General features: G+C 43.5%; 1 protein-coding gene across 2 annotated transcripts in view; it reads right to left on the bottom strand.

Annotated features, from left to right (window-relative positions):
• Positions 1-27,357, bottom strand: part of LOXHD1 (lipoxygenase homology PLAT domains 1) — a 150,209-nt gene that overhangs the window by 109,259 nt on the left and 13,593 nt on the right. For both annotated transcript variants that reach the window (XM_069964843.1, XM_069964842.1), the window contains one exon: positions 4,706-4,820. In XM_069964843.1, the coding sequence (XP_069820944.1) occupies positions 4,706-4,820 (115 nt within the window). The remainder of the gene's footprint in view (positions 1-4,705; positions 4,821-27,357) is intronic.

The following is a 27,357-nucleotide window of genomic DNA, read 5'->3' as shown; positions in this document are numbered from 1 at the left end:
TAATGCATTGCTGCCCCCCCCCCCCAGTTCTCCCACAGCACTGCTGCTACTTCCCGGCCCAGGGCTGCCGCAGATTATCACACAATTGATGGGTTTGCAGCACCTGCTGCATTTATTCCAAGTCTGCTCTTTCTTTAACATCATTCATAACAAGACAGCGTGCTGTAACCACACCTTACTCTCTCTAAATGTCACAATGAGTCTTATTTAAAGGGGTTTTCCGCTCAAATATCACTATTCATATGTTGCTGCCCATGGTGAGACCAACAATTCCTTCCATACTTCTTATTATCTATTCTGTCTCCTTCTCCGAGTTCTGGGCTGCTGCTTTCTGCTGAAGACACAAAAATCTGTTTGTGAGCTTTTCTCTCTGTATCCCCTTCCCTTCTCAGACGGCTGATGTAAACAAGTCCATATCTGCAACTTGGTAAGACGGCTTGTTTACATCAGCCGTCTCAGAAGGGAGGGGAAAGGAGGGGGAGACAGGGAGAGAAAAGCTCACATACTGTTTTTTGTGTCTTCAGCAGAAAGCAGCAACTTAGAAGTGGGGGAAGGAGACTGAATAGATAATAACAAGTATGGAAGGAATTGTTAGTCTCATCATGGGCAGCAACATATCGAAAGTTATGTTTGAGTGGAATACCCCTTTAAGTAAAATTTTCTGACATCGGAGTACCCCTTTAAGCTTTATATCCTTTATATCTGTAGGAGGTTGCCTATGAGCTGAGAAACTCCCAGAATAGTCTCATTTCATGTACTGATCCCATGAAACATTGCAGGCACGCTTCTTAGCATTTCGGAGATTAAACCGCTGCGGAGTGGCACTTTACAGTAGACTGGCCCTCCTGAAAACCTATTAAAGCTATAGAATTTTAAAAAGGTTTTAATGAGAAAACGGCATTATCAGTCCCAGGAAGCGTCCAGCCTCTTAATCCCCAACATGACTAATCGCTCCCTTATTCTCACACAAGGCAACGAGCGAGCGTCTCATTGTATCCGCTCGCCCAAGCGAGGCCTCCTGCAGACAGAGATTACAGACACAACTCTCATTCCGAGCAGTGTATGGCAATAAAAAAATTAAATAAAAAAAAAAAAGCTTAAGAAATCCCATGTATTTTCTTTACCGGTCCCACTTCAGTTTCTGTACAGAGTGTAAGGGTCGCCTGACTGCTCCTAACACTCAGGACAGTGCGGTTACCTCTTGTCAGTGCTGTAACAAGGATAAAACACAATATACAAACTTTAACAATGCAATTCATCTCAAAAGCAAGAGCATATCAATTCCTGTAGTAAACATGTCTGCCACTAGATGGTGCTCTAAAGGATTGAACTGCATGTACATCAAAGACAGTGATTTTTGTGCTGTATCCCTAATGGACAAGCTTCCTGTAAACAGCGCACCGTGTGGTCACACATGGTGCTGCGGGTAAAATTAGTCAAGAGGTAAAATGTGGAACATTATTATCTATCTTCAGTGACGTCAACAGATTTTTTTCAGTTTTCATATAAGAAATAAATTTAAAGGGATTCTTCACTTTCATGCTGCTTGAAGCACAACCAGTGGTGTCTCCCTGCCTATCTGGCCTATAGATCTCTTTGTATACCCAAACAGTAAGCGATTTATTAATCAAGGCCATTAGACCACCACAATGGCTTGTGGTTCCGACAGCATGAAGGTCATGCCAGGTCCTCCTTTAAGGGGGAGGGTCCTTTTACATGGGCCGATGTGTGGCCAAATTACTTCTATTTAAAAATTTTCAGTCATCCAGTACTTATCAGCTGCTGCATGTCCTGCAGGAATTGGTGTATTCTCTCCAGTATGACACAGTACTCTCTGCTGCCACCTCTGTCCATGTCAGGAACTGTCCAGAGCTGCAGCAAATCCCCAGAGAAATTATCTACTGCTCTGGACAGTTCCTGACAGGCACAGAGATGGCAGCAGAGAGCACTGTGTCAGACTGGAAAGAATCCATCACTTCCTGTAGGACATGCAGCAGCTGATAAGTACTGGAAGGCTTGAGAATTTTAAATAGAAGTACTTTACAAATCTATATAACTTTTTGATTTGAAAACAGAGTACCCCTTTAAACACACACAAGTTCCCCATTCGTCCCTTCAACTTATTTAAAGTGTACAGACGTGACTGTAAACATAAGGGGTGATAGTTGTTAAATTTGGCATAGTAGAAATCTAGAAATAGTCTCAGTTTATAAGAAAGTTCAACATTTAGGATACTATTTCTTTAAGGGAATTTAAAAAGGCTTTTTTTTAACTACCAATGGCTGTATCAGGAACTGCAGGGCTGTTCAAGCCCTGGTCCCATCACAGTTGCCTAAGGGCCCTATTACAAAAAGCAATAATCGGCCGAATCAGGCCGTTTCGGGCAATTATTGTTTCCATGTAAGGGTGGGATCACACTACGGAATTCTCGCAGATAAACTCTGCGGAATTCCGCCGGCTGTACACGATCACGGACGCGCGCCTTTCCGCCGGCTCTATAGACACCATTCTACGGGCCGGCTGATTCCCCATTCTGCGGAAAGAATTGACATGTCACTTCTTTTGGCGGAATGCGGAATCAGCCGGCCCATAAAATGGTGTCTATGGAGCCGGCGGAAAGGCGTGCATCCGTGAGTGCGTACAGCTGGCAGAATTCCGCGGAGTTTATCCGCGAGAATTCCGTAGTGTGAATCCACCCTAATAGAGACAACGATCGCTTATCTTGTCTTTAGGTCCGACACCAATATTATCGGCTGCTGATTTACACTACTGATCAGGCCGTCATTGTCCCATCTAATAGGACCCTGACACTAGTGCTGCTGCATGCAATGACTGAGCTTCCCCTGACTATTTCAATGCAGGTTAGTATTAGAAAAGACATTATACTTCGGGAAGCTGTCTGTGTCTAGTGCTGCAGACTGGTGATTGTCAGTTATCCCTGATCGCTATACTACAAGGTGGTGAGGCTGCAGCGCTACTGACACAGACAGCTCCCCCAGTGTAATGTCTATTCTAATGGTAACATGTGTTACATAGACATCAGGGGAGGCTGCAGCACTAGTGACAAAGACAGCTCACCCCAGTGTAATGTTTATTCTAATGGTAACATATATTATATAGACATCAGGGGAGGCTGCAGCACTAGTGACACAGACAGCTCCCCCAGTGTAATGTCTATTCTAATGGTAACATGTGTTACATAGACATCAGGGGAGGCTACAGCACTACTGACACAGACAGCTCCCCCAGTGTAACGTCTATTCTAATGGTAACATGTGTTACATAGACATCAGGGGAGGCTACAGCACTACTGACACAGACAGCTCCCCCAGTGTAACGTCTATTCTAATGGTAACATGTGTTACATAGACATCAGGGGAGGCTGCAGCACTAGTGACACAGACAGCTCCCCCAGTGTAATTTCTATTCTAATGGTAACATGTATTATTTAGACATCAGGGGAGGCTGCAGCACTAGTGACACAGACAGCTCCCCCAGTGTAATTTCTATTCTAATGGTAACATTTATTATTTAGATATCAGGGGAGGCTGCAGCACTAGTGGCACAGACAGTCCCCATCAGTGTAATGTCTTTTCTAATGGTAACATGTAATATATAAAGATCAGGGGAGGCTGAAGCACTAGTGACACAGGCAGCTTCCCCAGTGTTTTGTCTTTTCTAATGGTAACATGTAATATATAAACATCAGGAGAGGCTGCAACACTGGTAACAAAAACAGCTTCTCTCAGTGTAATGTCTATTCTAATGGTAACATATAATATATAGTTATCAGGGGAGGCTGCAGCACCAGTGATAGACAGCTTTCCCCAGTGTAATGTCTATTCTAACGGTAACATGTATTATAAAGCCATCAGGGGAGGCTGCATCACTACTTACAAAGACAGCTTCCCGCAGTGTAATGTCTATTCTAACGGTAACATGTATGATATAGACATCAGGGGAGGCTGCAGCACTAGTGACAAAAACAGCTTCCACTAATGTAATGTCTATTCTAATGGTAACATATAATATATAGCTATGAGGGGAGGCTTCAGCACTAGTGATACAGACAGCTTCCCCCAGTGTAATGTCTATTCTATTGGTAACATGTAACATATAGACATCAGGGGAGGCTGCAGGACCAGTGGCACAGACAGCCCCCCTCAGTGTAATGTCTATTCTAATATTAACTTGTATTATATAGACATCAGGGGAGGCTGCAGCATTAGTGACACAGACAGCTCCCCCAGTGTAATGTCTATTCTAATATTAACATGTATTATACAGACATCAGGGGAGGCTCAGTAGCTGCATGCAGCAGCACAAGTGATATATAACTGTGCTAGGACTAGGGCTTGAGCAGCCCTTCAGTTCCTGACACAGCCATTGGTGGCAACAGAGGGGCCATGTCGCGCCATACTGCTTACAATGTAGGGCCATGTTCCCATGTAGTAAGACACCGACCATTCCAAACTGGCAGGATGATCTAAACTGCTGCTGAATTGGGATGCAGGCGCATCCGTGCACGCCCGCATCTCAATACGCTGCAGCACACAATGAACAGGCAGAAATTTTTTTTTTAATAAAGTCATATAACTTTATTTAAAAAAAATATATATAACTATAAAAAATGATCATGACATATAACTAGAGTTACATAATTCTCAGACCTGACACCTTACTCTTGCTTCTTACTAGTACATACTTGCTGGTGAGATGAATCTTCGGAGTAATCCCGTACTCTCCAAACAGAGTAACAAAGACATTCGCGTCGGTTCCTGCCCCTCGCACATCTCCAGTGATGGTGACCACTTCATAAACTACAAAGAAAACAAGAGGTATTATGAGAAGAATAATTCTATGTCTACTTTCTTCCAAAACACACCGCCACCCCTGTGCTCAGGTTGTGTGTAGTATTACAACTCTGCTTCATTTACTTTAATGGAACTGAGCTGCATTACCTCCCTTTAACTGAGGACAGGAGTGGCACTGTTTCTGGAAGAAATCAACTATGTCTTTCTAATAATTTAAAGGGGTTGTCCAGGCTTAGAAAAACATGGCCACTCTCCTCCAGACAGCACCATTCCAGTCCTCAGTTTGGGTGTGCGGGCTTTGCAGCTCAGTTCGAGTGAAGTGAATGGAGTTTAATTGTAATACAAAACACATAGAGAATTTTAGCGTTTTTTTTTTTTAATTGAGGTTCTTAGCAAACAATTTAATCAAATAGAATGTATCAACTCACCATGTTAAGGTGACCCCAAAAACTTGGAACCTACACTAGCAATGGCCTCTCTTGGACTATAAGTCTACATATCTGAACATATAGAATCAACTAGTGTAGACTCCAACTCTCTGGGGTCACCTTAACGTGGTGAGTTGGTACATTCCATTTGATCAAATGGTTTGCTAGAAACTGTCCAGAGCAGTAGCAGATCCTCATAGAAAACATTTTCTCCTCTGGACAGTTCCTAGCATGGACAGAGGTGGCAGCAGAGAGTACTGTGTCAGCCTGTGAAAAATACACAGCTTCCTGTAGGACATACAGCAGCTGATAAGTACTGGGAGAATTTAGATTTTTTAATAGAAGTAATTTACAGATCTGTATAACTTTGTGGGACCAGTTGATTTGAAAGAAAAAAGGTTTATTTCACTGGAATACCCCTTTAAGACTGCTTTAGAGTCTCGCAGGATTACAGCATACATTCAGAAATGGGCTAGTAGACTACTGCTTGTGGTCCATTGAACTAAATAGGCACAGTTCAGCACAGTTCTGAATAGGCACAGTGATATATGTTGGAATACTGTTTGACTAGGGCCGTCTCCAGGCTTTTTCGGGCCTAAGGCGGCCCCCTCATCCGTCCATTATGCACCCATCATCCACACACTATGAACAATCACTTGAGAGACCACGAATTTACACAAAAACACATGATTGACAGACACTGACACATTGAGACACTTACAGCTCAGTCTTCTCCCTCTTCCTCTCTGTCAGGCTGCTCTCCACACTGTAAGGTTGAGGACCTGCGGGTCATGTGATCAGGTCCTTCACCCTTTTCTCTCTTTGTGCAGGTCCTGCTCCGTCTCCTGTGTCTTCTGATGTTCAGCCCCTCACCCTGCACTACAGTGACCAGGCTGAACATTAGCCACTGGACCCCTCTCCCTCTCTGTGCCCCTAGAAGCGCTGTGGGCCCTGACACTTGCCCAGGTGCATAGTTGCCCCGATTCTGAGGAGACAGCCACGGTAAAACCATGTCCCGGGTATGTCCCGGGAAGCTACGCCCCCCGCTGCAGTAAGCCCAGCTCTCTTCAAGCGTGAGTGATGTCACTCATGCAGAGCAGCGAGAGGAGTCCCTTGGGGACTAGAGGAACCATACTGGTGAGGTAAGTACTGTATAGCTCTTTTTTGTTTTAAATACAGATGAAGGGACAAGAGGATGCTGAAGGGGGTACTGGTCTGATAAGGAAGGGACAGGAGGAGGATGAAGGGGGAAGTAGTATGATGATGGAGGGGCAGGAGGATGAGAGGAGTAGTACTATGATGATGGAAGGGCAGGAAGATGAAGGGGGTAGTAGTATGATGATAGAGGGACAAGGAGGATGATGAAGGGGTAGTAATATGATGATGGAGGGGCAGGAGGATCAAGGGGGTAGTAGTATGATGATATGGGGTGCAGCTGCATCATATGGGTACAAACTACCAGTATATACAGTCAGTCAGTAGGCTATCTCTGAGTCTCAGCCTGCACTGAGTGGGATGTGTAATATACAGGAGACCTAATACTGGGATGTGTAATGTACTGGAGACCTAATACTGGGATGTGTAATATACTGGGGACCTGAAACTGGGGTGCGTAATATACTCGGGACCTAATGCTGGGGTGTGTAATATACTGGGGACCTGAAACTGAGGTGTGTATTATACTGGGGACCTAATACTGGGGTGTGTAATATACTGGGGACAGAATCTTCTCCCGGTTTCCCAGGACGGGATCCATCTTTTTTCCAGCACCTGGAAAGGAGTGGCACGGAGCGGAGCACACTTCAAAGCGCTGGAGCCCGATGAGCAGAATACAGATAGGGGCGAAGCGCTTCGCTTAGTCCTTACTGTATATTCGCTCATCTCTATTGGCAACTATGCAGGTGACACCAGTCTTGTGTTTGACAGATATCTGATGTTAGATGCACAAGAACTTCTCTATCTTGGGGTACAAAAGGAGCGATAGTAATCCCTTTGGCCCCTAACGATACTATCCTCACCAACAATGCCACATCCTGGCACATAGCAGTACACCCCTAAGGTTTCAGGTGCCCACCACCCAACAGCCCATGTGGTACTGATGGTACTGATTATATATATTATTATCTATATTATATATATATATATATATATATATATACAGACAGAGACTATAGCAGTCATCCATTGCTCTGTGCCCACCAGGAATGGTCTGCAACCATCTTTGCCAGGATCCACAGAACACTGTATGATGGAGCCCGCCGTCACGTCAGGTTCCTGGAAAATCAAGAGTTTTTGAATGAAAGCGAAACCGGAGTTTATCTTGGCGCAGCCTCGACATAAGATTAGTCCGTGCCAGGTCAGGTACTTGACACCAACTATACGCCATTCTGGGCACAGAGCAATCACATCAACACCAACACATCCTCTGAAGGGATCTTCAATTCTTTTGATATTTTCATGAAGAAAATATGAGCTAAATCACAGTTATTTATATTAAAAGGGTACTCCGGAGGGGAAAAAAATGTGTTCAAATCAAATGGAGTAGGAAATTTATACAGGCTTATTAAATATTATACAGGCTTAAATTTAAAAAAGAATATCCAGTATTTCAGTACTTATCAGCTGCTGTATGTTCTGCAGGAAGTGGTGTATTCTTTCCAGTCTAACACAGTGCTCTCTGCTGCCACCTCTGTCCATGTCAGGAACTATCCAGACCAGTAGCAAATCCCCATAGAAAACCTCTCCTGCTCTAGACAGTTCCTGGCATGGACAGAGGTGGCAGCAGAGAGCACTGTGTCAGACTGGAAAGAATACACCACCTCCTGCAGGGCATACAGCAGTTGATAAGTACTGGGAGACTGGAGATTTTTAAATAGAAGTAAATTACAAATCTATATAACTGTCTGACACCAGGTAATCTGAACACTTTTTCTTTTACCAGAGTACCCCTTGAATAGGCTACAACAAATACCAATGACAAGCAGGGGCAGGGTATAGATATAGCATATGGGGACCTCCACCAGTTAATTTAATAGGGTACTCAGATTCAGAGAAAGACCACATACATTGTGGAAGCATCCAGATCCAGCTGGTGCTATAACACTGATGTGCCAACCGTCCTCATTCAATTCAATCAAGGTGGTAACAGCTGGTTACTACTGTGGGTTAACACTTGGTATTATGCATGCATATATATATATAAATATATATATATATATATATATATATATATATATATTTACAATTTTTATTTTTTTCCTAAATATATATATATTTTTGGGCCATACTGTATGAAACTATTATTTGCATATTATATGGCACTATTATACAGTTTAGGATGGTATTACCTGGGCATTAGGGGACCCTAATAATTGGATATTGTATACTGCTACCACTTAGGCACCCTATGTCTCTTATTATTGTATGTTATATGGTGCAATTATAGAAGACTATTATTTGGATACTATTATTTGAAAAGTATATTTTATAGTGGTAATTTCTTAGCATTATTTGGGTACCCTATGGGGTACTAATTTGGGTATCACAAGACATTATAATTAAGAAAAATATAACACTGTTTGGTACTATTATTACCCATCTAGTTGTATTGTCAATGTGTTTTCAGACTCTTGTTTAGATATGGTATAACACTTTTATTTGGAAACTATAGGGTACTATTCATTGTAAATGTTAGGGTGGTATTATTTGGGTATGACATGACACTATTACTAACATAAAATATACCGCTATTACTTGCCACTGCTTAGCACTATTATCCAGATATTACAGGACACTATTATGTGGATAATATATGACGGTATTATTTAGGTACAGCATGGGACTATTAACTACACATTTTATGATGGTATTGTTGGTGTATTACCAGATACTACTATATGGATGTGGAAAATGCTATTATTTGGCACTGTTTATTGTATATATTATGGTGGTAATTTTTTTTTATATTTTTGGATACTGTATGACACTGCTATTTGGATATGGTATAGTGCTGTAAGTGGTTTTGTTGGTGTATTATGGGTTACTATTATTTGTGATACAATATAACTATTACTTAGGTACTGTATAGTACTATTACTTGTATATTTTACAGTATTATTTTATGGTATTTATAGGGTATTATAAAACAGTACCATTGAAATACGGGATGTCATTGTCTTTGGACACTGTATGACACTCTTCATTTACATTATGGTGTTAGTATTATATAGCACTATTATTAGATGCTGTATGGTACTATTATTTAGGTACTCCATGCTAGTAGTTTGACATGTTGCAGTAAGTTATATTGGAACTATTGACTGAATATTACAATGTATCAATGCTGGTTAAAGAGGGTCACCCAGGCATGTTGTGCCCGATCTGACAACAGATGGGGATAGACACAACTTCACGCTGAGGCAGCCACATGACGCCTAATGAGTACGGTACATGGTTCTAATTACTGTGACCTATACACAACACTTGCTGGGTGTTACATGGTTGCCTTGGTGTCCCAAGCACCAAGCGTGAAGTTGTGTTCTTCTATGGCTGAAAAGGATGTCTGGACAACCCACACATAACAATCAGCCAGGAGACCAGGATAGAAGAGAGATCTGTGCTGCATTGTTACATAGGCAAACTCTTCCTTCACCGTCACAAACTCTAAGTCACTACTAGAAAACTAAAAAAGTCCCATTGAATGAAGTAAGCCGAGATCTTGAACATCGTATTCACCCTCATATTGTTCTTCTTTTCTAGTCCTTTTTACCAGATAGTGTCGATTATGGATATCAGGGTCAAGGTGGGTAAGCCTTCCTGTCTCTCATTGGTCGGGGTCATAGTAGTCGCCAATGAATTGATAATAAATTTCCATCGACAATGTAAAATTGCCCATTATGTCTACTAATATATACTGTACATCCACTGTAAGTCCATACCCCATATTATGGGTGGTAGTGAGCAGGAAACCACAACAATAGGTAGGGTTTCTCTTCTTTATTATTACTTGGACAGCAACGTTTTAGATTATGATGCCGCCATTAAAAGATTAGCATGGAAATTGGATACAGTACTACCCGGCAATAATATTAATCCCCTTAAAGATTCCAATTCCAATGGACACCCAAGGTCCACCACATGCGTAAGCACAGTCCTTTGCCATATATAATAGAGAGCGAGAGAGGGTGGATGATGCCGTAATACTGTAAGTGATAAATAACAATTCGGTATATAATAGAGCAGTGAAATGCTTTGGGGGAAGTAGTCAAACCTATAAAACTAACCTTTCTTCTTGTTGTAGTCATCATCTTCTTCATTGGAAGTCTCAGAGTGGTAATGAAGAAGTTCCTGTTCGTACAACTCAAGATAACTCAACTTTTTTGGTTTATTGGCCTTATCACCCTTCCCTTTTTTCTTGTCGGACTCCTTGCCAGACTTCTTGGACTTTTTCTTCTTTGCACTGCTTTCCTCCTCGTCTTCTTCAGAGTTCTCTTCCTCGTCTTCTTTTTTCTTTTTCTTCTTCGTCTTCTTCCCGTCACCATCTTTTCCAGACTTGGACTTTTTCTTCTTCTTCTCTATGACTTCTTCCTCTTCTTCTTCATCAAGCTCTTCTTCCTCTTCTTCTTCATCTTTCTTTTTCTTACGCTTCTCTTTCATGTCATTATTATTTTTTTCCTTGATTGTTTTGAGGTCGGCTTCTATAAAGTCATCTGGATCTTCTAAAAATTCCTCTTCTTCTTCATAAATCGGGGCTTCTTCTTTGGGTTTGGATAACTTTCCTTGGTCTTTTTCTTTCTTTGTTGACTTGCGTTGTGTTTTTTTTACTGGTTTTGCTTTCTTATTTTTTTCCTTTTCTTTTTCCTCTTCTTCTTTTTCCTCTTCTTCTTCTTCTCCTTCTTCTTCTTCTACTTGTTCCAATACGATCTGTTTCAGAGCTACTTCTTCCTTCTGCTTCTTGTGACTAACTTTACTACTCGATGACTTCTTCTTCTTGTTCTTCAAGGGAGCTGACCTTTCCTCCAAGTCCCCGTCTTCATCACCCTCTTGGATTTCATCTTGGCTCCTTGTTTTATTCTTTTTCGGAGCCATCACTTATTGATGGAAATGTACCCTTTTTTTTCAACCTTGACTTTTGCCCCCTCGGCCGAATCGAGAAACGATATGGGCAGCGATATGAAAACTGGCCAATCGAATCCAGGCCCCTTGATTAAAGAGACCTAAGAGGGGCACATGGTTAAACTCTGATCTTGTCTCTACTGCTACCTGTCCCTGATACTGTGTCCTGACGGGAGTAACCTCATGAAAAATTACTTACTGCTTCGTATGTCATGTGACTGGCAGAGAAAGCAACGTGAAAAAAGAGATCCTCTGGCCTAGCTTATCTTACTGCACTGAGTTTCCTCTTCATTATTCATAGTGTCAGGATCGCTTTACAGATAAGAGATGTCTCAGTTTTACCTCAATATTTTCAGGCCGGTCCAGCTATCATTGAGTGATTGATGAGGAGAAGAGTGTGAACGACAAAAAGGAGAACAATAGAAGACATCATAGAGGACTCTAGGAAACCTCCTCCGTAGCCTACACAATACTCTAGTTTTTGCATGTTTGTCTTTCTCCTGTCATATACTTTTTTCTTCTTAGTGTTGTCCATGCCAAAAAGTGACACTGTGATGTATTTATATACCGGGTCTTCCCAAGATCAAATTCCCGAGGAACAATGGGGAGACTTAATAATTAAGGCACATTGCTAAAAATGGTATAGAAGGGGGAAGTATGGAAACACTATGTTAGAATTTTAAGTAGAGTTTCCCTATTAATCTGGCATTGGTAGTGAATGACAGACAGCAGATGTTCTGGATTATTAAACAGGCATATAAATTTCAGGTACAGTGCAAAGATATCACTTGAAACTCCTGGACAGTAATACATATTCTGTAAAAAAAAAAAAAAAAAAAAAAAAGGCAACCCACCTACCATGGCAATCCTCTTAAAGGGGTATCCCGGTCAGGTAAAATACATGTTGACTTATTGACCCTCCTGGAGACTAAAAATGAATTTCAGATTTGTTATTATCTTTTCAATCTCCTTCCCCCAGTCCTGAGCCTGCTGCTTTGTGCTGAAGACACAGAAAACTGTGTGTGAGATGTTCATTCCATCTCCTGTCAGAACTCTCCCCCTTCCCTTCCGAGATGGCTCATGTAAACAGCATCTCTAGACATCTGTCTCTGCACTCTGTGATGCCAGGAGGGATCCTCTCAATGAGGTCACAAGAATTTTGACCTCAGATTAAGCCACCAGGCATTACAGAGTGCACAGACAGCTGGCCAGCAGCTGTTTACATGAGCCGTCTTAGAAGGGAGCAGGGAGATGAGAGCGGACATGGAGTGAACAGCTCATACACAGTTTTCTTTGTCTTTAGCACAAAGCAGCAGCTCAGAGCTGAGGGAAGGAGACTGCAAAGGTAATAACAAGTATAGAACAAATTGTTAGTCTACAGGAGGGGGGATGATTCGACATGTATTTTTCCTGACCGGGAAGCCCAGACATAACAATCACAAAAAGGGATGTCCTAATTTTTACAAAAAATGCACTATATTAAAAAAAATACTTTTGTGCCAAATCATTGCCACACCTAGTATCAGGTTGTGAGTGGTATTGCAGATCCTCTTTAGTCACTTCAAACAAGCTGAACTACAAAAACTGGAAGGGAAAAAGGAGGCTAGAGGTTGCCGGCCTCTTGTCTTATAGGAAAGAAGTTTCTGTGATCCTTAGGTTTCCTCCTCTCACGGTATCAATGCCGTGCACGGCTTCAGACGGGGATTTCTCGGCGGCAGGACAGGCAGGACAGGCTCTGGGACCAGGACTTCGTGAAAGCAAAGTATATGGTTCTGCACCGGGGGGGTCGGCCGGGCTCTGCCCTGGCACCGGGGGGGCAGGTTCCCTTTAAAGTAAAGTGGGGTTGAAAAATGCTGGTGGTTAAACAAAAACATTAAAGCGAATCTGTAAAGGCCGGCAAACCTTGCCCTAGGCCTGCAGTGCTGCTGGAGTAAAAGTTGTTTTTGCCAGAATACCATCCTCGGGAGACAGGTAGACCCCGGAACCAGAGGGGATGTCGGGTGGTACGGATTCACTTTAAGTGGTAACTAGAGATGAGCGAGTAGTGAAATATTTGACTTTCGAGAATTCGAATCAAATAGGCACCAATTAGTCTATGGGAAAAAAATTTGCGGCACTTGGAAATCAAAATTCAACCACTTGGGAGTTCATCAAGTTCCCCATGAAACCTCCCTAAACAATGCAAACACCTCCGGAATGACACTGGGACATTAGGGGGAGCATGCCTGGGTGCACCCAACACCCCAAAATCGCAGTATAATGTCACTCTCCGCAGCTGCGAAGGAAAAATATTTGCGAACGCTTTACGAATATTTATGGCAATGTTCACACAGTTCGTTGGTATTTCTTGCGCAGTGTTACATACATGATTCCAATGTGCGTCCGCAAAGCGTCTTGTTATTCGCGCGTATCACGCGTAATGCTATATGAACGTTACTGGAACAATATGTATCACGTGCCTTTTACTGGGCTACTGAAACAGTATATAGCAGGTGCCCTTAGTGGGCTACTGGAACAATATGTATAACGTGCCCTTACTGGGCTACTGAAACAGTATATATGAGGTGCCCTTAGTGGGCTACTGGAACAGCATGTATAATGTGCCCTTAGTGGTGTTGACCAGGGACACTATAAGTCACTTGTACACACAGGGTACTGGAATGAATACACCTGATGCTGCTGCTGTTATATCATCTATGTCTTAGCACTGAGAAGGGCTTTGGATTCAGAGATGACTTTTTCGCTTGATCTTAGCCCTGAAAAGGACTTTTGGGTTCTGTAGTAATCCTGCCTAACCAAAACGCTACTAAAACCTATCCCTCCCTGCTGCAAGATCTCTCCCTGGCTAGGTTGAAAGCGCATCTTCGGTCGAGAGGCGGGAGCCAAGTATTTAAGATTCGAGGTCATGTGGTTCAGCTATCCAATGAGGGTTGACGCCGTTTTCGCGCTGTGTGCGTGCTCCCAGGGTCCCTCACAGCCTCCCTGCATGGTCATTGGGTTAAAAAAAGCGACAACTGTGAAGGGAGGGATTTCGAATGTTTCCCGCGTATTCGCCTCACTACTCGATTAAATTCGAATCTTTCGAATACCGCCAGGGGCGGTCTTGGCATTTCTGGGGCCCCAAGCGAAGTTATGTCTGGGGCCCCCCCTTGACACGCGTTCCAAAACAATAGACCGCTGTGTGTTGCCCCCAGTAGTATATACCCCTTGTGCGCTACTGCCAGTAATATATACTCCTTGTGTACTGCCCCCAATATTATATGCCCCTTTTTTGCTTCCCCCAGTAGTATATAGACCCCTGTGTGTTCCCCCAGTTATATATAGCCCCCCCCCATGTGCTCCCCCAGAAGTATATATACCTCCTGTGTGCTGCCCCAGTTGTATATAGACCTTCTGTGTGCACCCCCACTAGTATACAGGCCCCCTGTGTGCTCCCTCAGGGGTATTTAGCCCCCTTGTGTGCTCCCCCACTTGGATATAGACCTCCTGTGTGCTGCCCCCAGTCGTATATACCCACTGTGTGCTGCCCCCAGTTGTATATACCCCCTGTGTGCTCCCTCACTAGTATATAGCCCCCCCTGTGTGCTCCCACACTTGGATATAGACCTCCTGTGTGCTCCCCCACTTGGATATAGACCCCTGTGTGCTCCTCCAGTAGTATATAAACCCTCCTGTGTGGTTCCCCCAGTAGTATATAGACCCCCTGTGTGCCCCACCAGTATTATATAGACCCCTTGTGTGCTGCCCCAGTAGTATAAAGACCCCTGTGTGCTCCCTTAGTTATATATAGACCACCTGTGTGCCTCACAAGTAGTATATAGACCCCCTGTATGTTCCCCCAGTAGTATATAGACCCCCTGTGTGCCCCACCAGTAGTATATAGACCCCTGTGTGCTCCCCCAGTAGTATATAGCCCCCCTGTGTGCTCCCCCACTTGGATATAGACCTCCTGTGTGCTCTCCAAGTAGTATATAGACCCCCTGTGTGCTGCCCCCAGGAGTATATAGACCCCTCTGTGAAGCCCCAGTAGTCTATAGCCCCCCTGTGTGCTCCCCCTGTTATATAGCCCCCCTGTGTGCTCCCCCCCATTTATATAGACTCCCGATGTGCGCTCCCCCAGTTAAACAGACCCCTGTGTGCTCCCCCTCCCAAATAGTATATAACACAATAAAACAAACACTTATACTCACCTGGGTCCGGGCGTCTCCTCTTCTCTTCACTCTTGTTGTCGCAGGAAGGGTTTTCCCTGCGATCACAAGAGACTGCACTCCCCTTGTCCTGGCGCCGATGCTCCACTGATATCACTGGAGCGCCGGCACCACAAGGACAAAGCTGCCACTTGTGACCGCAGGGAAAACCCTTCCTGCGGCCACAAGAGTGATTGACAGGAAGGGGGCCAATGTCTCCCGCCCTGTCAGTGCTGCTGCATGTAACTATGAGCGCTCATTACGAGTGCTCATAGTTACAGTTCAGATGGCAGCAGCAAGCGGGGGCAGCGGCCCTGTCCAGCGGTCTTGAGCACAAGAGCAGGGCGTGGGGGCCCCCCTGGATGTTGGGGGCCCCAAGCGATAGCTTGGGGTGCTTGGTGCCAAAGACCGCCACTGAATATCGCAATATTCGATCGAATACCTACTCAATCGAATCGTATTCACTATCTCTAGTGGTAACCCCTTCTTTCATAACCATATCATAATACCCTAAAGGTTTGGACAAAAGGGCATTAGGCAGGTATTATAGTGATCCTGTTGTGACCCTCAGCACATGCTGTAATACATGGAGAAACCTGGAAGTAAATGGTCACTGTGGTTTCTTATGGCTGCCCTCCATGTGTAGCCTATGTGACCTGTAACGTTTTTCTATATTATTCATTTACCAAACTAGTTCATTACCCTATTAAAACCTTTACGTTTTAGGGCCCTATTCCACGAGACGGTTATCGTTCGCATAATCGTTAATGATAAACGATCCAAACGACCGCTAGTCTGAAAGACCTGAAATCGTTCACGCATTTACATGGAAAGATAATCGTTACTTATGATCGCTCTTGCGGTCGTCTTGTCGCCGCTATTGCGTTCGTCACTTCTGCGAACGACCAAACGACTTATGCAATGCAAACGATTTGCGAACGAGCAACGATAAAAATAGGTCCAGGTCTTATTAAACTATCAATGATTTCTCGTTCGGTCGTTAGTCGTTAACTGCTATTCAAACGAACGATTATCGTTTAGATTCGAACAATTTAACGATAATCTGAACGATAATCGTCAGGGGGAATAGGGCCCTTAGCCATTAGATGTCCCACATTCCTGCAAACTGCTGTCCATCTCTAGCAGCAGAGAGACCAAGATGGAACACAGGAAGTGGGAGAGGAGCTTAGCTAGTGCTAAGCACAGAAAAGAGAAAAGAGGAGGAGTAAGAGCCTGAGCTGTAACCTGCAATCTCTCTGCCTCCTCCAGGTGATCTTCACTGTCCCTGAGAGGTAAATTAAGGCTTTCCTTTCTGCAGCAGCAGTTCAGTGCTCTTACAGCAGCACAACAAGGGGTTGACTATCCTTTCTCATATCTGCTCATATATCACCTTGTAAATCCAATGTATCAGTAACCCTTTCTTCCCCCATGTGCCATCTATAGTTGTGTATTGTACATCATCCCCCAGCACAATGCCAGTCGGTGCAGTCCAGTGCACTTTCCCCATGACTATGTTATGGCAAAGCAGATAGAAGTAAGTGAAGCACTGTGATTGACCAAGCATTTAAGAGAAAAAGAGTAACATTGTGTGTACTACCAGGGCTGTAATTGCCATTAGATTCTGTGCCTGGGGCAACAGTTTTGAGGAGGGTAGCACTTAAAAAGGCATTCTGGTCAGGTAAAATACATGTTGAATCATCCCCTCTTCTGGAGACTAATAATTTGTTCCATACTTAGTCTGCTTCCCCCAGTTCTGAGCTGCTGCTTTGTGCTGAAGGCACAGAAAACTGAGTGTGAGCTGTTCACTCCGTCTCCACTCAATTCTCCCTCCTCCCCCCTCCCTTCTGAGATGACTCATGTAAACTGTGTCCCTGGCTGTCTCTGCACTCTGTGATGCCAGGAGAGTTAATCTGATTTCAAGTTGCTGGGGACTTCACTGTGATCAACCCTCCAGGCATTACAGAGTGCAGAGACATCCGACCAGGGACACTAAAAAATTAATTTAATTTAACAAAACAATGTAGTTTAAAAAAAATTATATTAATAATAATTATAATTTCCATTCAGCATCATCACAGGGGAAATAAAGTACTGGGCAATACCCATTCAAATGAATAGGTTGTCTCTGTACTACAGCAATCTATTATAGATTATAATAGAGTATACACTCCCCCCCCCCCCTTTACTGGATAAAACAGGTGGTCCATAAATGTTGATGACCCCCAAGCATTCACATATAGTAGCCTTTTCTATAATGGCCTACACCATGATATATAGCCAGATATCATCACGGCAAGACCCAGCACTTGCAAAAAGGTCCCAGCATGGGATACCACAAGGCAAAACCCCATCCTGAAAAGGAAAGGGCCCAACCCGTATAACCATTACCGTACAGAACAGGGTAAGCCCATTGAGCGCTTATTCTCAGGATTGTCTTTTTACAGGCAGATGGCTGATAACAATAGAAGGTATTGGTGCATAGAGGAAAACTGGGAAAACGACCAAGATACTGGCTGGAAACCTTAGTTAAAGTTGTCAAGTGTATTTATATGAGCTTATTATGTCATTATTGCTGATAACAGGTGCGGGGTGAGGACAAAGGGACCTGGTGCCAAGCTCCGAGGAGATTACGAATCACCTGACCAAAAAGAAACTTTTTGCCGTAAAAAAAAAAATTACAGAAATGAAGTAAAAAGTGAAACCATCTTTCTTACAGAATTTTTTATGTCATAAAATCATAGTCTACAAATAGAGAGTCAAGCATGCTTGACAAGGACCAGTTCTGGTCGAAACATTGCATTTTTTTTCTGTTTTTGGACATGGAATAAAGCTTTGAAAACTGGAACGCCTGTAGATTTCTACAAAATCATAATCCATGACAAAATAAGATTCTGCGGAACATATTAATACGTTACAAAAGAGTTTATAATAATACCTATAGGTCCCTATGCAGCACTTCCCATGACAAAACATCAAACCAAACAACAAAAAGATTAAAATTTTACTGAATGACAATAGGCTAAAAGAACATAATAAAAGATGATTAAAAAATGTTTGAGCACAGAACAAAAAAAATTGCTTTTAGATGACCCGAATACGAAAGAAATATAAATAAAGAAAAATACAAATGGGAGGATAGTATGTAAACCCAACAATAATAGGACAAAAAAATCAGGCAAATGGAGAAAACCTCCTAATCCCTGCTCGGACCAAGGGAAAAATACCAACCCCAGAAGAAGCCATGAGGTGCGAAACGTACGTTAAGCATGGCTGGGGTTCCTCTTGGTCTTTCATGATCCTTTGCTTTGTTATTTAGGTTTCTGTGTATGTTCTTAAGAACATGCAAATACAACTAAATAACAAAACAAAGGATCATGAAAGAGAAACATGCACCCCAGCCATACTCAACGTACGTTTCGCACATCATGGCTTCTTCCAGGGTTGGTAGTTCTCACTTGGTCAGGGAAAGGATGAGGAGGTTTTTCTACCCATTTGCCTAATTTTTTGTCCTATTATTGTTGGATTTACATACTATTCTCCCATGTGTATTTTTCTTTATTTCTTTTTCTCTTGTATTTGGGTTAAGGGCCCTATTACACACACAGATATCTAAAAGATTATCTGACAGGAATGGATTTGAAAAGAGGAGAAATCTCAGTCTTTCCTTTATGACCTGTTCTCTGTTTATAGTCTGTTCCTGGCTTTGGCTTCAATAATCTGTCATATATCTGTGTGTGGAAAAGGACCCTTAGAATAACTCTTAACTTTTTTTGTTGTGTTGTCACAGGCTGGGTTCACACTGCGTTTTTTCAGTCCAATCAAAACGGATGTGTGTGTTTTTGGTTTTGTTTGTTTTTTGCGTACCCAAAAACATGGTTGAAAATGTTTTTGTGTATGTTAGAAGTAACCATTTTTGTTTACAGCTGTTTACAAATGTTTACAGCTTGAATGATATCGTTTTATAGGTTGGATTTGTTAAAGACGTAGCTATACCAACCATGAGTTTTTGTTTACAAATGTTTACAGCTTGAATGATATCGTTTTATAGGTTGGATTTGTTAAAGACGTAGCTATACCAACCATGAGTTTTTTAAGTGTTTTACATAACATTTTATTATATGTGGGAAATACAATGCATTTTTATTATTGGGGGAGGGGTGATTTTTTTATTTTATGTTTTATTTTACACTTTTTTTTAACTTTTACACTGGTGTACATTACTGTACACATATGCTAATGTGATCTACCCCCAGAGATTACCATGGAGATGATCGGTAGCTGGGACTCCGCCGCGGGACCTTCGATCACATCACTATGCCAACGCCATGCCACTGTCATGATTGGATGGTGGCATTTAATGGGTTAAACTACCCGGAGCGGAGGATTCTCTGCTCCGAGTAGTTACAGGGGGAGATCAGCTGTTATTCAGACAGCTGATCCTCAATGATGCCAGCGCAGGAGCACGGCAGAGCCTTCCGATACAAAAGGCATATGTATCGGAATAAAGACCATTAGTGACCGCCATGAAAAGGCGTATTGGCGGTCACTAACAGGTTAAAGTTTAAAGGGATTATCCAGGGTTAGAAAAAACTACAGCCACTTTCTTACAAAAACAACGCCATCCCTGTCCTCTGGTTGTGTGTGGTATTACAATTCATCTCTTCATTGGAACCGAGCTGCAATAATGCTGTTTCTGGAAGAAAGCGGACATGTTTTGGATAACCGCTTTCTACCAACCAACCACAGGGACTGGTAAATATGCGACGTCTGCAGTTTTCGGCCACTTTTACCTGCAGAGTCATTGCGCACCTGCGCTCTGAGCGGTTCACGCAGCCTGTGATGCCCTCATAGACTATGCTCAACCCCCAGGACACCTGCTCCAGTTACATGATTGAGAGGTGTAATTCCACGTCTCTTTCCAGAGCAGCACTCTCATTTTCTGCTGCCTTCCCAATAGGTAAATGCCCCCTGAAGACCTGCCGTTATTACAGCCGCTGCGTTCTCCATAATGATGGATGTTATTAAATTCAACCGACATCCAATTATCCAAATGCACTGATAAGAGATAGCAGGAAATATTGGGTGCTTAGCCCTTGTGTGAACCTGCCGCAGGAATGGATTGAGTTCCAAGGATGTCATTTAATCTGTGAGTCCAATAACACTTACTTATATAAAACGGTATCGTAACACCTTCAGTGAGCGATACAGAGATGGTGGTGGTCCTGTGGAGTCCTCTAGTGGTCAATGTGTGAATTACATCATATACTGTACAGTAGGGGTAGGGAACCTTGGCTCTCCAGCTGTTGCAAAACTACAACTCCCATCATGCCTGGACAGCCTTCGGCTGTCCAGGCATGATGGGAGTTGTAGTTTTGCAACAGCTGGAGAGCCAAGCTTTCCTACCCCTAGTCTACAGGAAAGCAACCTTTAAATACTATTCGGTATATGATGTTGTGCTCTGTTATGGGGGCACTGCAGTTTTCCTCTCTGCTGCCACCTCTGTCCATGACAGGAACTGTCGAGAGTAGTAGCAAATTCCCATAGAAAACTTCTCCTGCCCTGGACATTTCCTGACATGGACGGAGATGGCAGCAGAGAGTACTGGAAAGAATACACCACTTCCTGCAGGACATACAGCAGCTGCAGCTGGAAGTAAATTACAAATCTATATAACTTTTTGACACCAGTTGATTTTAAAGAAAAAAGTACCCCTTTAAAGGGGTCATCTAGGATTACACAAAGCAGTTACTTTCTTGCAAGAACAGCACCACCCCTATCCTCAAGTTGTGTGTGGTATTACAATTTTTCAATAGAACTAAGCTGCAAAACCCCACACCTGCTGTTTCTTGAAGAAAGCAGCCATGTTATTCTAGGCCTGAATAATGGCGACTGTGCTCCAGCATTCAGTGCACTTCAAAACTCCAGGCTGAAGCTAGTGACGTGTAAGCTCCGCTGGCTTGTCAGTCACATCTCCGTTATCTGCATAAGCCAGCGCTGTGATAAAAAAGCTGGTTTTATGAATATTTCCCACTCAATTACATATAAGTGGGTAAATACATACCTCCCAACCACCCCGGATCCGGCGGGACATTCTTAATTTTGGGGTGATGTCCTGCTATCCCGGTAAGGCTCCCTGTCTGTCCCGCTTTTTAAAAAACCCTGGCCCCTTTAACTGTGACCACTCCTAAAGGTCATTCTCAGTAAAATGCTGGAGCCAGGGGTTACTACCTGCAGCAGAATGTATGCTGGGGGATCTTACATACTGGGGGGAGGGGGAGTACCTTGGGGCATTACCTGCTACATTGGGGAATATTATCTACATGGGTGTGCCTGTCTAAAAGGGAGACTACATTGGGGGGGGGGGGTGTTATTAGCTACATACTATAGGGTGGGGGTGTCACTGTCACTGAGTACTGTATGGATGCACAGAGGAGGGCCTGACTACTATATGCATGCAAACATGGGAGGGCCTGACTACTATATGCATGCACAGAGGAGGGCCTGACTACTATATGCATGCACAGAGGAGGGCCTGACTACTATATGCATGCACAGAGGAGGGCCTGACTACTATATGCATGCACAGAGGAGGGCCTGACTACTATATGCATGCACAGAGGAGGGCCTGACTACTATATGCATGCACAGAGGAGGGTCTGACTACTATATGCATGTACAGGGAAGGGCCTGACTACTATATGCATGCACAGGGAAGGGCCTGACTACTATATGCATGCACAGGGAAGGGCCTGACTACTATATGCATGCACAGAGGAGGGCCTGACTACTATATGCATGCACAGAGGAGGGCCTCATTATGATTGCATTAGCAGTTAGATTTATCACATATTTGTTGTTGTTTTTTATTTATGTGTATGTTTCCTTAGATTATTTATATCATGGTTCATGATTATATATGTATACTGTGGTGGCCATGTAGATAGTAGATTGTCAGGGATGCTGGAATTATTTTATTTACTACAGCGATATCATGTGTAGTTTGCATAGAACTCCCAGTCATGTGACGCTGGTGGGTGTGCGCTCCTAGACATGGCCAGACGCCGAAATCACTTCTGGACGCGTGATCGGTTTCTTGGCAACGCGCCGTGACGTCACACGGGGACCCGTCCATGTGACGGATCACGTGGTGTAGTCGCGCTGCCGCGCCGGGTGCGATCACGTGGCCGGAAGTGAGGACGGCGTCTGGAGGCCGGATTCTCCATTAGAGATCAGTATATAAGGGACCTTGGGATAGGGGAACATCACCTCCTAGAGAAAGCTTTGCGCGAAACGTGCGTTGGAGGGGAGCGTGCATACACCCTGACCACAGGTACTGGATACTTTATGTAATCTCACCCTTCTCTATTAATTCTTTTGTGCTGCCACTGGGTTTTGTGCAATATAAATTATATTCACTCTTTGAAGGGAATTGTGCAATGAACCAATACTAATAGATTGTAACATAACTGGTTTACTGGATCTTGTGCAATACTGTTCAAATATTTCCTGTGTACTATTCGCCCCATGTGTATGGCTATTATGGCTCTTTTAATATTGTTTGTCTGAAATAATTTTTATGTGAATTTAAATAAAGACTATTATTGATTATACTGTTGTCCGTTGTATAGGAGTTGTGTACTATATGCATGCACAGAGGAGGGCCTGACTACTATATGCATGTACAGTGGATGGGCCTGACTACTATATGCATGCACAGATGAGGGCCTGACTACTATATGCATGCACAGAGGAGGGCCTGACTACTATATGCATGCACAGAGGAGGGCCTGACTACTATATGCATGCACAGAGGAGGTTCTGACTACTATATGCATGCACAGAGGAGGTTCTGACTACTATATGCATGCACAGAGGAGGGTCTGACTACTATATGCATGTACAGGGAAGGGCCTGACTACTATATGCATGCACAGGGAAGGGCCTGACTACTATATGCATGCACAGGGAAGGGCCTGACTACTATATGCATGCACAGGGAAGGGCCTGACTACTATATGCATGCACAGGGAAGGGCCTGACTACTATATGCATGCACAGGGAAGGGCCTGACTACTATATGCATGCACAGAGGAGGGCCTGGCTACTATATGCATGCACAGGGAAGGGCCTGACTACTATATGCATGCACAGGGAAGGGCCTGACTACTATATGCATGCACATAGGAGGTTCTGACTACTATATGCATGCACAGAGGAGGGACTGACTACTATATGCATGCACATAAAGTAGTCTATCTGTCTCCCCCTCCCCCCCCCCCTTCCAAAACGGCTGATGTAAACAAGTCCCTGGCAGTCTTTATCTGTAACTTTGTAGATTCTTTGTAGCTTCTTTTCAGCAAAAAGCAGCAGCTAAGAACTGGGGGAAGGAGACTGAATAGATAATAACAAGTATGGAATAAATTGTTAGTCTTACCATGGGCAGCAACATATCAAAAGTTATGTTTGAGCAGAATACTCCTTTAAATAAAGCCCCATCCCCCTGCAGTTTACCAGATTTACTAAGAGGCGCACCGCTGGTGCAGAGTAGCTCCGGTGTAGATGTCTGCCATGATTTACACCTGTTTACATGAATAAACCATGATAAATCAGGCAAGGGAGGAGATTTCTCCTCTTTCCAATCCATTCCTGACTGTTTTCCTTAATTAATCTAAATTAGTTTAGAAAAAAATTCCATTAGGCTGGAATCAAAAACTTGCCCATAGACTTCTATAGAGGAGTAAAAATAGAAAAAAAAAGTTATGTCTGTATGTCTGCTGATATTTTTTCCCGGCTGTTCAATAGAAATCCTAAAATCACATGATAAAGAATCACATGATTGTACTGAATAAAAATGCAGGGAGTAATATGGCAGTGACCAAAACACCTATAGTAATGTACACTAAAAAAAAGTTGTGTCTGAAGGTTGGGAAGCAAGAGTAACAACCGTCTTTCACCACTAGATGGCGGTATATATAAACACAAGGGGGAGATTTATCAAACTGGTGTGAAGTAGAATTGTCTTTGTTGCCCCTAGCAACCAATCAGATTCCCACTTTCATTCCTCACAGATTCTTTGGAAAATGAAAGGTGGAATCTGATTGGTTGCTAGGGGCAACTAAGACAATTCTGCTTTATTCTAGCTTGATAAATCTCCCCCAAGGAGTGTTAAATGTTTCTACAGTCTAAGGCTATGTTCACACTACGCATAAGTACGGTCGTTGTTGCTATAGGCAACAACGGCCGTACTTTATGCGCCTGTAAACACTGCCTATTGATCGATGGGATCCCGGCTGGAGCGTATATACATCGTATACGCTCAGGCCAGGATCCCGTGCAGCGCCGCAAATAACTGACATGTCAGTTCACACAATGAAGCAAGCGGCTCTGGCCGCTTGCTTCATTGTGTGCTGTGGGAGGTTCCGATGCGGACGGCTGATGCGGTCAGAACCCTGCAGCCGGAAAGATCATCCGGCCGATACCCACTACCGGCCGGTTGATCTTTCCGGCCACAGTGTTCTGATGCGGGCGCATCAGCGTGCGCCCCCATCAGAACCTCCCACAGCGCACAATGAAGCAAGCGGCCAGAGCCGCTTGCTTCATTGTGTGAACTGACAGGGTTTCCTACGGCCGTAATTCATTGAATTGCGGCTGCAGAAAACTGACATGTCAGTTATTTGCGGCGCCGCACGGGATCCCGGCCGGAGCGTATACTATGTGTATACACCGGCCGGGATCCCATAGAAATGTAGGCTATGTTCCACACTGCATAAAGTACGGCAGGAGTGGATTGAGAAACAGAAAGGCTATGTTCTTACACTGTTGAAATTGAGCAGATGGCCGTCATTTAATGGCAAATATCGGACGTTGTTTAAAAAAAAAACAGTAATTATTTGCCATTAAATGACAGCCATCCACTCAATTTCAACAGTGTGTGAACATAGCCGTTCAGTATTTTCTATCCACTTCTGGTTTTGGTTGCAAAATACTGACCAAAATACTGAGCAAAAATACTGTGTGTGTGAACATAGCCTTAAAAATGATACAATAATGAGGAAAAAAAAGACATCGATTTAATTTACATCAGGGGATTCGAACCAGAGAATGACCTGCTGTCAGGTTTCTAGACAGGTGAGTTACCCCTAAACCACAGCTCCTACACATTACAGAGGAAAGATTCTTTCAGAGATAAACTGCCTACAGAGGACTGATCTGCAATCTAACAGCTGAGCGAGCAGGAGGCCGGGCAGCATTGATTATTCATGAAGAGGGAGGAGGATGCATGACAAGTGTGGCACGAACAACAGCTCTGTGACAGTAGGAGACATAAGATTGTACATAATCCGCTGCACGGAAAATTACCAAAAAGGCACCATCCTCACTGGGGGACTGCCAGCTACAGCACACTGTCAGCACCTTAAGTAGTGCCTGGGAGCTGACGGATTCCCTTTAAATTCATTGGTGGATTTCAGGGTTATTCACAGTCGTTCCTACAAGTAGTGTGCAGGGGTTGTTGTCATGCCCCAGCCCTGGCATACAAGAGATATACAGTAACTCCTCTGCCATTTCTTAAAGGGGTTGTTCACCCCCCAAAAAAAATATTTCAAATCAACTGGTTTGTAATTTATTTCTATGAAAAAATCCCCAGGCTTTCCAGTACTTATCAGCTGCTGTATGTCCTGCAGGAAGAGGTGTATTCTTTCTAGTCTGACAAAGTGCTCTCTGCTGCCACCTCTGTCCATGTCAGGAACTGTCCAGAGCAGTAGAAAATCCCCATAGAAAACCTCTCCTGGTCTGGACAGTTCCTGACATGGACAGAGGTGGCAGCAGAGCGCACTGTGTCAGACCGGAAAGAATACTCCACTTCCTGCAGGACATACAGCAGCTGATAAATAATGGAAGACTTGATATTTTTTAAAAGAAGTAAATTATAGATCTCGCACACTTTTATCGTCATCAGTTGGTTTGAAAGATTTTTTTAGGGGGGTGAACTACCCCTTTAAAATACCACATCCTTATGACACACATACATTTCCCATACGCCTAATAAACAGGCAGACATGGTCCTCTGTATTGAAGTCTATGTGAGTTACAGTAAGAACCAGGCAGGAAGAGCTCCTGTGGATACACCATGAATGGGAACATTGCACAGATACATGCGAGAAGATGACACCTGTGAAGTCTGGAATCAAAAGCCTCTCCGTACTGACACGTCAGACCCTTTTGACACCGCTCGGAGATTTCTTTGTAAACCCGATACAACTAAGCAAAGGGCCGTTGACCTAAAGCTTCTTTGTTCTGGCGGCTTTATTAATTTTTCATGTAAGCTCAGGCTGGATTGTGATTTGGACGAGGGAGATCCGGACAGTTCTCCTAAGGATCCTGTTCGAGGGGTTTTCCATGAACATTTGATCAGAGGCTGCCAAGGTCCAGCACCCCTACTGATCAACTATTCAAGAGGACTGTGAACGGAGCTGGGAGCCTTGGCTCTGTACATGGTGTAGTGCTGCTCTGGGGTCAATAGGAGATGAGCTGCATTAGCCCAGGACAGCTCTGACTAACAGAGATATATATATATATATATATATATATATATATATATATACCCTATTATTCTACAACTTCTCCCATGAGTGCAAGGATAGTGAGGGAATAAGGACAAATGAGTATGTTGCTTAGGATGGCACGTCTGGGAATATGTTGTAGGACAATATAGTTAAAGGGGTACTCCAGCAAAAAAAGGTTTTTTTTCTTCAAATCAACTGGTGCCAGAAATTTGTAATTTACTTCAATTAAAAATCCCAAGTCTTCCAGTAC

The sequence above is a fragment of the Dendropsophus ebraccatus genome, chromosome 3 (assembly GCF_027789765.1).
Source record: "Dendropsophus ebraccatus isolate aDenEbr1 chromosome 3, aDenEbr1.pat, whole genome shotgun sequence".
NCBI classification, from domain to species: Eukaryota; Metazoa; Chordata; class Amphibia; order Anura; family Hylidae; genus Dendropsophus; species Dendropsophus ebraccatus.
Note: the sequence above shows the minus strand (reverse complement) of the source record. Positions and strands in the feature narration are given on the sequence as shown.